This window comes from Myotis davidii, unplaced genomic scaffold (genome assembly GCF_000327345.1).
Source record: "Myotis davidii unplaced genomic scaffold, ASM32734v1 scaffold184, whole genome shotgun sequence".
Lineage (NCBI taxonomy): Eukaryota > Metazoa > Chordata > Mammalia > Chiroptera > Vespertilionidae > Myotis > Myotis davidii.
The window spans coordinates 731,641-743,097 of record NW_006297021.1 but is presented as its reverse complement, the minus strand read 5'-3'; the positions used below and the strand labels follow the sequence as shown (position 1 = coordinate 743,097).

General features: G+C 42.8%; 1 protein-coding gene across 1 annotated transcript in view; it reads left to right on the top strand.

Moving 5' to 3' along the window:
* VEGFC (vascular endothelial growth factor C) overlaps positions 1-11,457 on the top strand; it is a 59,664-nt gene that overhangs the window by 17,656 nt on the left and 30,551 nt on the right. Inside the window, exon 4 of the mRNA XM_006772711.2 lies at positions 9,143-9,294. Coding sequence (XP_006772774.1) covers positions 9,143-9,294 — 152 coding nt within the window. The remainder of the gene's footprint in view (positions 1-9,142; positions 9,295-11,457) is intronic.

The window sequence follows — 11,457 nt, the reverse complement described above, 5'->3', positions numbered from 1 at the left end:
GGAATTGACCAGTGACCTCCTGGTTCATAGGTTGATGCTCAGCCACTGAGCCACACCAGCTGGGCTGGCATGACCATCTTTTAGATTTGCAGATTTTTTGAATTAAAAATTTTAGGTTGGCTGAAAACAAGGTACTGGGTCCTCAGGGTTCTTCCCTAAGCTACCTTCTTTTCTGATTCCGCACACACACCTTTGGTTTCCTCAGCTATGCTTTCTCTTCCGGTGACTCCTCCCCAGTTTTTATCCCCAGGTCATGGTCTCCTGGTTTCATACTTAACCATGGGCTGTCCCTCAGGAGGGTCAGAGTCAATCTGTGTCACACTGAGGTTGTGACCTATATATTCTCCCCTCCCACCTCGCCCTCACAATTAAACAAGCAAGTAAATAAACCTTCTTTTTCCAGTAACGTCTGTCTCAGTAAATGACACTGTTCATCTAGCTGGCCATTCCTTTCACTAAAAAGCTAATCAAATATTCCTGCTAAATCTACCTTCTAACATCTCTAGAATCACACCCTATACCTTTATTCTGCCGATCCCACTCTGGCAAAGGCCACATTCATCAATCACCTAGACCAGTGGTCGGCAAACTGCGGCTCGTGAGCCACATGCGGCTCTTTGGCCCCTTGAGTGTGGCTCTTCCACAAAATACCAACTTCTGCACATGGGCCACAAAGTTTCAATCGCACTGTACGTGCGCGCCTGCCTGTGGTATTTTGTGGAAGAGCCACACTCAAGGAGCCAAAGAGCCGCATGTGGCTTGAGAGATGCAGTTTGCCAACCACTGACCTAGACCATTACACCTGGGCCAGCTTAATAACTGGTCTCAAACCCCCACTCTTTCTTCCCTCAAATCCATTTGCCACATGTTAACAGTGAGATTTTTCTTTTCTAAATGATGTATCAGATACCACTCAACTCTTCAGGAACATTGCATTCAGCTGGTGCATTGATAAGCTGCTCTTTTCTGATTGGATGGCTCAGCTAGCATCAGTTCTGATTGGTTGGTGCAAACATTCTAAGTTGTTAAATATTTTGAATGGCACTCACTCTTCTGTAGGTTAAATCCTTAAACATGGTTTACAGGGCCCTTCATGATCTGGCTGCTACCTAAATCTATAGCCTCAATTGTCACTGCCTTTTCCCCAAAGACTACTTTCCACCAGCACCCAAATGCTTTGATGCCTTAAATCATATCAGCATCTCTGACCTCTAAGTCATTACACCTCTGTGCCCTGTGTTCGAAACATGCCTCCTCACACCATTCCCATATCCCTCTTATCTAGCTAATTGCTCCTCATCCTGAGACCTAAGACCACATGTCACTTCCAGGCCTGTGATAGCCTCTTTTTGCCCATATTTTAGCATCACTACCTTACCTATCTCTCATATGGTTTATTCCCTAGGCTCTCAACTCTGTGAAAGCAAAGCTTGTGTTTGGTTATTACCCCAGGGCAAAGTGCAGTCGTTGGCACATAGTAAACACTTGACACTAAATCGAATGAATAAATAGAAGGGAACAGATTTGGGGTCCAAGTGAGAGTCTTGAGCATGCTGATTTTGAAGAATCTGAGTGGTATTTAGATGGAGGTATCAGGAAAAGACTGGGCATGTCATTCTAGAATTCTCCGGCAGTGATTGGATCGTCAGCTGCAGATTTGGGAGGAAACATCATGTTGATAAACGTTGTTGGAAGCCCTGGTGTAGTTGGTAGTAAGTGAATTCCTGGACCAGGAGAGAAGAGGGAAAGCCAGTATTCATCATTGACCGCCCACCATCTCTTTCTTTGACTTTGTAATTTCCTGTGCTTCTCCTGCGTAAAGAATCCCTCAGTTTTGTGTTTTTTTTATTATAGTGAAAGGGGTAGTTTTATTTTGTATTTAATTGACCAGGTGTGGTGAAGCACCCACAATGTGTGGACCTGAACTAAAGGAGCTTATCGTTTAGCAGGAAAATCAACAGTTATCAAGTGATGGAAAGTAGGCTCAGTGTTGGAAAGAGAAGTGCAGTGGTTTGTGCAAATGCGTATCCAGGAGGTTTACAGGCCACGGGAGAGCCAGGCATGGAGCCCCTGAGGGCAGTGTGTTCATCTGCTTTTCACGTTTTACTGAGATTGCAGCTTGTAAAAGCTTGCACTCAAGTCACACCTTCTCCTGAGTTTATTTTATATTTTCAATGCCGTATAAATGGGAGCATGCGATGATTTCTTTCAAACATAAAAGCCAGTTTCCTACTGCTCTAATTTCTGAAGGAGAAAAAAAAAAGAGGTTTTGTTTTGTTAAAGGAGTTCCAGACACATCATTTAGCAATAAAAGTCACCAATTGGAATCCCATAAATTGTAAGGACAATGTACTGTAAGTCATGTAAAACCCACGTGTTCTGTGGAAACTTCATAGAGATTCTTTTATGGGGCTGGATGCAGGCATGTTATCAGATGTGTGAGGAAGCCTGGTTAGCTGCAAAGTAAAACCATATGCACGACGCATTCCAGGGATCTAATCCGATAGCAGCTGCTCAGACCTCCCTGCTCAGGTCTGAGGGCCTTCGGAAACGGAAGTCGATTGGATGGGTTTTTGACCTCCCTCATGAACATATGCTTTCAGTGGATTGTCTTATGAGAGGTTGTATATTTAAGAGATGTAACCAAAAAGCAGAAAGTGAATTTTGCAGAACATCAATCATTTGATGACTGAAGTAGCAGTAGAAGAAAGTCATCTGCTTTTGAGCCAAACATTTGAATTAAAAAGCTATTTAAATATATATTTTTCCTGAAGATGACAATGGAAAAGGACTTCTGGGGTCACGGGGTTTCCATGGAAACTGGAGCCTCTTTGCCCTGTTCATTAGTGTCCATGGAGGAAGGCGGCTCCACCGGGAGCAGGTCTCCAGCTCATTCTGAACGACTCCAGCAGTATTCGTTCAAATTCCATGTTGCCATCTCCTAAAGAAATGACTACTTTCTTTTCTAATTCTGTGATAAAGAGACAATAAAGGCAGGTGTGTTCACAAAACCATTCCAGGTCATATTTGAATTACACTGGGCATTTCATAAAACGTTCTTTTACCGCAATATTTTTTAAACCCAAGAAAAATGTGCAACTCTGGAATGAAACCCATAGGTGCCCGTTTGTGCTGCAAACAGAGATAATTCTTCCATTAATGAAACAGAACTCTGTGGCAGCCTGGAAAATTAGCTTATTGCATTCATATGTATGCAACGAGTGGAATGTGATTGGTTTTGAATTTTTAGCTAATTCATCTTTGGCATATACAGTTGTTGGAAATCAGGTTTGATCCAGATGTGGAGAAAGAACTCTCCACCTACACCAATACCAGTTCTCAGAAGTGTCTTTAGGAATAGCAGTTGCCTGAAGGAAAAAAAAAATTAATGCATCTATTAAAAGTCCACTATTTTTTCAACTCAAGGTACCGATCATGTCCACAAATTCTACTCAGTGTTTCTAAACCTCCTGGGTGGGTTTTTGTTATAATGGTAGCTCTGTGCATACATTTCATGTATAGCAATATATTAAAGTGAATGCAGAACCAGATGTTGCTCTGTTAGGGTCTGCTATCCCGTGTTCTCCCCAAACTCAATTGAAGGTCCGTAAACATTGTTGGAAGCCCTGGTAGGGTTGGTACTAAGTGAATTCCTGGACCAGGAGAGAAGAGGGAAAGCTGGTATGTGGTTGGTATGCTCAGTGGAAGTACTTAGAATAAACCCTCAATTTTCACCTTCTTCCATTTTTAGGGATTATTTCTTTAAATGTTATAGAGTGTTTTCCTCTGACTTTACAGTTATTAATCATATTCTTCAGGGACTGCCGATGTTTCCATAATTAATGGACGAAGGTGGGAATGTTTACATTAAGTACAGTAGTGAGATATTCTGCTCTGAGGGGAAACTGGCTCTATTTGGGGTGTAAAGAGGTTGTAGGGGAAGGCATTTTTCTGTTTCCTACTTGTATGCACACAGACATTCCTTTAGACTTTGGTTAATCCAGGACTTTTTCAGCAAGGAAGTCCTACACCTTGTTCTTGAATAGCTTGCCAGATAAGTAGGGTTAGGAACTGTTGCTTTACAACGGTTGCTATGCTGGGTAAACAAGCTATTGTTTCAAAAAGTGGCTTGATATGAAGTTCATTCTTGTTGGTGAGAATTGACTATTAAACATTCTTATTAAAAAATTCCAGTTGATAGCAGTGGGGAGTCTCTCAGTTGGAAATGATCGCCACTTCCTTTTTATTGCAGTTTTACAGCTTATACTATTGTATTTCCCCCAATTTCCAGCCTTGTTTAAATGCCCCCTGGATATAAGTTCTTTTGATCGTCTTTAAAATGAGCAACTCTTTCAATAGGCATATACTGATAGACAGCCTGAGTCTCCATGGTGACTTTCATTAGTACTGGAACCCTAAGTTAATTGCAAGTTTATATCTTACTGTTCAAGAACAATTCACTTCACAGCATAAAACTGTCTTAGGAAAATCATCATGCTCAAAATATCAAATTATGATTGTCACCATCATCCATCAGTATCGACTAAGTGCCCATATATACATAGAATTATTAGCTAATGCTGAACCTAATACACGAACCTTGCATTCTATGAGCATAAATCTAAAATAGAAAACACTCCTGTGTACACATTGAAGCACAAAATAGTCTGACAATAGTATAAGGATTCTTATTTTATTAAAATATAAAGGATCCATTATTGCCTCAAACACTCCAGTGTATGATGAGAACTGACTCTTTCGAGAGTAAATTACAGGTCCTGCGTTGATTCAGACCTTCATATAATGGCCAGCATGCATTTCCATAAGACAGGTAAACTGAGGTTCTTGCTCACTAACAGCATTTGTGGTAAACGAGTTGATATTTTGATCATTCCAACATAGAATCATAACATATGTAAAGTTTCCTCTAGTTCACTCCCATTGTTTGTTGGGCTTCTTAAGAATTACATGGAGGCAAGACTTGTAGACTGATAGCTGTTCGCTTGACAGTCCAGTAAGGCACCTGGCACTTGGCATCTTCTAGGTTCTCAATAAACAGTTATTAAAAACGAAACAAGGAACAATTTTAAAGAGAAACTTAATAATGTGTAATCCCTCTACCAAAGATTCAGCTCAATCTTGAAGAAGAATGGGGAGGATGAGGGGAAATCAAACAGCCCAACAATGAAATCACCACTGTATTATCCCTATTTTACAGAGAAATGGAGGCTCAGGGCAGTTGGGCAGTTTTTCCAAGGCCCAGGAGCCAAACTGCAAGTGCAGGCTCTGCCTACCGCCTGCCTGCCCTTGAGGTGATGCTTTTGGTTGTTCATGCCTCCCTAGTGGAAAAGGGAAGCTTCCAGGTATTTTAAAAGGGCACTGATTTTTTTTAGGATCGGGACCTGTGAGTTTATAATGTGATTCTAATTATTAATATTTTTAGTTCAAAAAAGTTTACATTTTTAAGTACCTATTATCTGACTAGGGAAAAAGGTATATGGACATTCTTAGTAACATGGGATTACATAGAGCTATATGAAATTCACAACTTGTTCTGTAAAGAAAACAAATTACTGTACTTATTAGAAAGGTAGTAGAAATAGTGGATCATTTTACATGAGAAAATGTCTATCAATGTATGCACCATAAGAGTAGCGGGGAATAAAATTGGAAGAGGGAAGAGGCGCCTTCTCTGTACACCAGCCCGCGGAGGTCAAATTAGCTAAATCACCCGTGGCACACTCTCAGCTGTTCCCATTTTTTCTGAAATTGATAAATGAATAAAACTCGATGAGTAAGACTTTTTCTCCTTTTTCTATTGGTCAGAGACATCCTTCTCTGGACCCTTATGTGTTTCCCACACTGGGACACTCAGGTAGAGAGTTGAACTACTGGAGAAACTCAGGTCAACATTTGAAGGTAGAAGAAGTGTTTCAAGAAAATATTTTTTTCTAACTTTAATTTTTGACCTATTTATTCCTTTTGATGAAAATAACTAATTCCAGCTGGCCAGTTGCCTACTTAGACTCAAACAAGAGGAATGAAACATCAATAATTACATTTTTTTCTGTTGTTTAAATAGCTAAACTATAAGTAGATTTTTCTCCCAAGCTGTCCTGTAATTTGAAGGCATAAGATTTCTTCAAGTTTAAGAAAAAAATAAAAAAACAAACTTCTCTAAACAGTGACTTTTTTTTACTGCCTCCTTACCTGTCCCTTTCTCCTCGAAGTAGTGGGTTTGCCAAAGGCCTCTTCCGCTCTTTGAAAGTGTAGAGCCAGTCTTATTTTTCCAAGAAGATGCTTTCTTCCTGGGCATTTAACTGGTCTTCATCTCTCTGGAACATTCTTCACTGCCCCAGTTCCTGAATACACACTTGGTGCCTTTGGGCGGGTCCTAACTGTGGACCTTACCCCCTGGGAGTGGCTGAAGTGGCCTGAGATCGCTGATAATGGTCGCTGAGCTCTTTTTGGGGGAGGCACGTGGGGTGGGGTCTGAAGTGGCCACCATCACTGAGAGCAGGAAGCGTGCCCCTGAGGTCCAGGGGTGGGAAAACCTCCTTAACTCTTCCGCAATAAAACAAACTTCTCTAAACAGTGACTTTTTCCCTGTCTGGGTGTGATCTGTGCCCATTCCTCTTGAGGCACTTGTCCTGCCTTGTGTCACTTGAGACGATGACAGATCCTGCAAGAATTCCATGCACTCTGTCAGGGAAAGTGTCCCTTGTGGCCAGAGCCATCTGAGCCCCTTTCCTCCAGTCCTGTGGGGCCCCTCTTGTCTCTCCATCCCTATTGCTGCTCCTGTCCTCACGCCCTGCCCTGCCACAGCCCTTAGAGCCACTCTGGTGCCCAGCTGTCCCTGCTCCCTCCTGACGTCCTTGATTTCTTTCCCAGAGACACTGGAGCCTGTGACCACACACGCCTTTGTGAAGCCCTCCTCTCATTCTGTGCCTTCCCTGGACTTAACACCCCGCCTGGTGTTCTACCTGTCACACCTCTTCCCAGGCTAGGGAACGCCTCACCTGCCTCTGTTCACCCTGAAGTGTTCCTTCCCCAGCTTTCTGTTACTAGACACTTTTTGATCTTATCAGGTCATCGTATCGATGCCCAGACTTCAATTCCAATGTTAATATGGTTGATTTTTCAATGGCTCTCCAAGCGCCAGGCACAGACATCTACCTGCCTACTAGACGTACAATCGAGGCTTTTGCGAGCTGACCTGCACACCTCTCTCCTGTTCCCACTGTTGCGAGCTTCAAGTCCTTTGTAAAAATTACATATGCACCTTATTAAAATGGCTTCGTTTCTAAGCCACTTCATATTGCCTTTGTCACTCTGGTTATTAAGGTAGGGTCCGCAAATGTCATGCAAGTAGAAAAACTGTAGCATTTGTAGACACTGCAGAATTATCTTTCCTTATATAGTTACACATAGCACAAAGGGTTTCTGCCAGTGTGACATGTCACCTAATCAAAGGTTTCAGCCCAACTGCATACACCCATGTCTCTTAGAGAAGAAACCGGTCAAAACCATCATGCGGGGACACGTTGAGGCCCTATGTTGGAATTATCGATGGAGAATGGACAGTATTCTGGGGAATATCTAGAAGCCTGAGAACACATGCAAATAACTAAACACCCACATCTATACAGCACTCAGTACATCGAGCACATTCATGTTTCAGCCTATATAATTTCATAACAGTCTCATGAAGTAATGGGTCAATATCATCTTCATTTTACTGGTTTTTAAAGAAACAAATAGCTTTGAAAAGTTAGATGGCATTTCCAAGTTCACACAACTCACAAGTGCGGTCGCTAATAAAAGTATCCTGTCTGGGTGTGATCTGTGCCCATTCCTCTTGAGGCACTTATCCTAAGAAAATAGCTGCAATTGGAAATGAATGCATTTCAAGTGAAGAAAATATGCATCTTATAATTGAGATATCTCTGCATTTCATTCTTCAAAAGCCCTTTTTACACATCTCTCCGTAGTATGAACAAAAGGGCAACTAATTCTGCTCCCTCGACCTTTTCGATGATCTTCAACTGTTGGTATGAAATCGCAGCGAGGCGCCAAATCACGAGGCTCTGGAGTATGTCATGCTCTTCACGCTGCCCAGATTGCCATAAAAGTCCCACACCACACGTGGTTCCCTGCAGTTGAGTTACTTTGCGTTGATCTTATCGAGCAGACAATGGACAGGGTTTTACTTTGCCATTGGTACTGAAGATCATCTAGATTCTCAGAGCCTTAGGAATTTAAATCTGCTTGGCTTTACTTAATGTTTCAAAGCACTATTTCGGTAGAAGGAAGAGAACTGGAGTTCTCCACAGACAAGGCGTTCTGAAGGAGACTTAGTCAAGCTAAATGTCGAGATCTAACCCACAGTCACGTAAATTGCTCTCCCTTTCTCTAAGATTATATTTTCCCTGATACCTTTGTCAAAACAGCAGAAACAGAGCTTTAGCTGTTAAATCATGAATGTGTTTTTTTTTTTCTTTTAAACATAGTGAGTTTATAAGAGATCTCAATACAGGTAAAACTACCCTGAGGTAGAAATTTGATTTGGAATGAAAACCAGCTTTTCATCTATGTGTTTTTTGTCTGTGTATTCAGTTTATATACAATAGGACTTAACCAAACGTTTTGAGGTGGCCAATAGCTTTGCTCTTACATCACAGTGAAATGTACATTGGTGCCCCTTTCTTACTCTTTAAAACAATCTAGGTCTCCCAGCCCAGATGGCTCAGTGGTTGAGCATCGTTGACCCATGAACCAGGAGGTCATGGTTCGATTCTTGGTCAGGGCACATGCCCTCTCCCTTCCTCTCTGGAATCAATTAATATATATAATAATTTAGGTCTCTGAAACCGTTCTTCTCCTTGAACACATTGGTCTATTACATCTCTGCTCTATAATCATTAGTTGATTATCAAAATCCTAATATGCTTTGTAACAGTGACATGAGGTAAGCATAGGACCTATTGATTAATTGACAAAGGATATTGATGCTCTGCCTATGTTATGCAGCTCTCTACCTGTTCATGAAGAGTTCATCTCACTCTTTGTGGACTCCAACATTTACCATAACATGCTGTACGGCATCTATATAATTGTCTCTCTTTTTGTCCCTCCTTTGTAGTTGTTTGAAATTACAGTGCCTCTCTCTCAAGGCCCCAAACCAGTCACAGTCAGTTTTGCTAATCACACTTCCTGCCGGTGCATGTCCAAGCTGGATGTTTACAGACAAGTCCACTCGATCATTAGACGCTCCCTGCCAGCAGCCCTGCCACAGTGAGTATGAATCAAGTTTTCGTTCTCTGCCTCCTCTTCTACGGGAAAACTGTGTTCGAGTAAATAGTTTATTAAAAGCCGTTTTGTGGAGTTTTCTATAGCATTCTTTGCATGGAAATACAAAAGAAGGCAAACGGAATAGTGTGCCCGGAAAATGAAATTAAGCTGAAACAGGGAAGCCCACTCGATAGACACAGTAGCTCACAAAACCAAAGAAGTATTTCTGTGGAATCACACACATCCCGCTCATATCCAACTAGCAGTCATTTAGATCCAGCACCCAGAAAGTTAGGTGGGCCAGCTCATAAACGGTGTCCAAGCCCAAAACAGGTCTTAATGAGATTTTGGTCCAAAACAAAAAAATAAATGATCTTTTGTCTATGAGCATCCAGTTGCTTTTCTTCACTCTCAATTATTTCTTCTCCATATACCTCTTCATATTTCTATTTCAGCAAGAATTGAATATTGATTAATTACTTGAAAAAATTTTCTCTCACTCTTACTTCAAAACAACATTGAAACTGACACGTGTTACTCAGATTCCCTCCCCACCCTGCTTTTTTGGTTTGGTAAGTGCTAGCATATGCGTCCTGTGATCAGACAGAAGGACCCGGATGGAGTGTCAAGCACTGACCCCCACCCCCAGGAGGGTGTAAGGAGCCATTAAGCAATGCCGCCGGAGATATGGCAGCGCCTGTTTCTGCCCCAAACAAGGATGCGGCTCTTCGTGCGTTAGGACATACGGAGTGTGCATCTGAACAAAACCGCAAGTCCAGCATGTGTACACAAGTATGCACAAATTGATGGGCAAAGTGTGTATTACTTTTGAAAAGAAACCAGGCATGCATTTTGGGGGATTGGCCATAAATGTGATGCGCCGGTGGCAGGTTCCCCACCGGATCTCTCTGCTCCTGTCCTCTGAGAGGCAGCTAGGGGCCTTATCTTCCCAGGGACTTTAGGGAAAACAAGAGGAGGGACTAGCTGGAGTGACAGAGACCTGTCCTATGTGGCCTGAGAAAGAAGAGGCCTCTGGGCCCTGGGAGTACCGTCGTGCCGATGCCGGCAGACACCACTCCTGGAGCTGCTGGAGCTGGGAGTCCATCCTCGCGGCTCTGACAGTCTGTGCGCCTGCCTCCCTGGGCTGCTCATCCATTCCCAGCGCTTCAGTCATCATCTCTGTGAGGAGGGTACAAATTACAGTTCAAGTCCTGATCGTACCACTGACTTAAAATATTTTATCTAAATCTATCTTATATTGCTGTGTTTATAATTCTGTGAGCTCCTGTTTTCTTGTAGCAGATATGTCTCCAGTTCCTGGATCGTGTGACAGGTAAGCTTTAAAGGCCCCATGTCATTCATTGGACCAGGAACCGGCAGCAACTTTTAGAGGCTCAAGACCTGAGCTCAGGTTTTTCCCCTCCAGTCTGGCATCCTTCCTTCTGGTCCCACTGCTCACACGTCTGCGCCTCACCAAGTCCGACTCTCTGATCACCACCCTCACTTCCTGCTCTGCATCTCGTTTCCGTTCTGGCCTGGTCCTTTCTCTGCTGCCTTCCCGACGCCTCATCCCCTCCTCAGATTCAGGGGAAGACCTTTCTGCTGCACCCATCTCCTCCAAACACCGCGGCCGCCTTTGCTTCTTGCAGACCCGCAGCGGTGACTGCATTTACTTAGCCCTCGCCTGCCTGGTTTCTAGGGTCTGTACGTGAGGCAAGGACTGGACTGTGAGAGGCAGGTTTGTACCCTCCGTAGTATCCAGCTAACAACACTGAAGAGTAATGGAGCCGTCACTATACTTTTGGCCCTGTGAGTACATGTCTGTCTCAGTAACCACCAAAGGCAGCTGTGACGTTGACAATAGCATTAGCCTCATCTTACAGATGAAGCAGATTTGGGGGCTAAACAATACACTACACTATCAACAAGTGCTTGTTAAATAAAGCAGCTTCCTTATCTCTATCCCATATCATTTGCATATTTTACTCATGTTTTCATCATTTCGCATTCATTAGTTGTTTGAGGCGAGAAGAGACAAAAAGAGTAAAGAGACCTTGGCCTGAGAGTAAGCCAGATGTCAGCTTGAATGCAGGCCCACCACTCATGAGCTTGTGAGACTGGGTATTTCGTGTCTCTGACCCTCAGTTTGCTTCTATATAAAGTGTC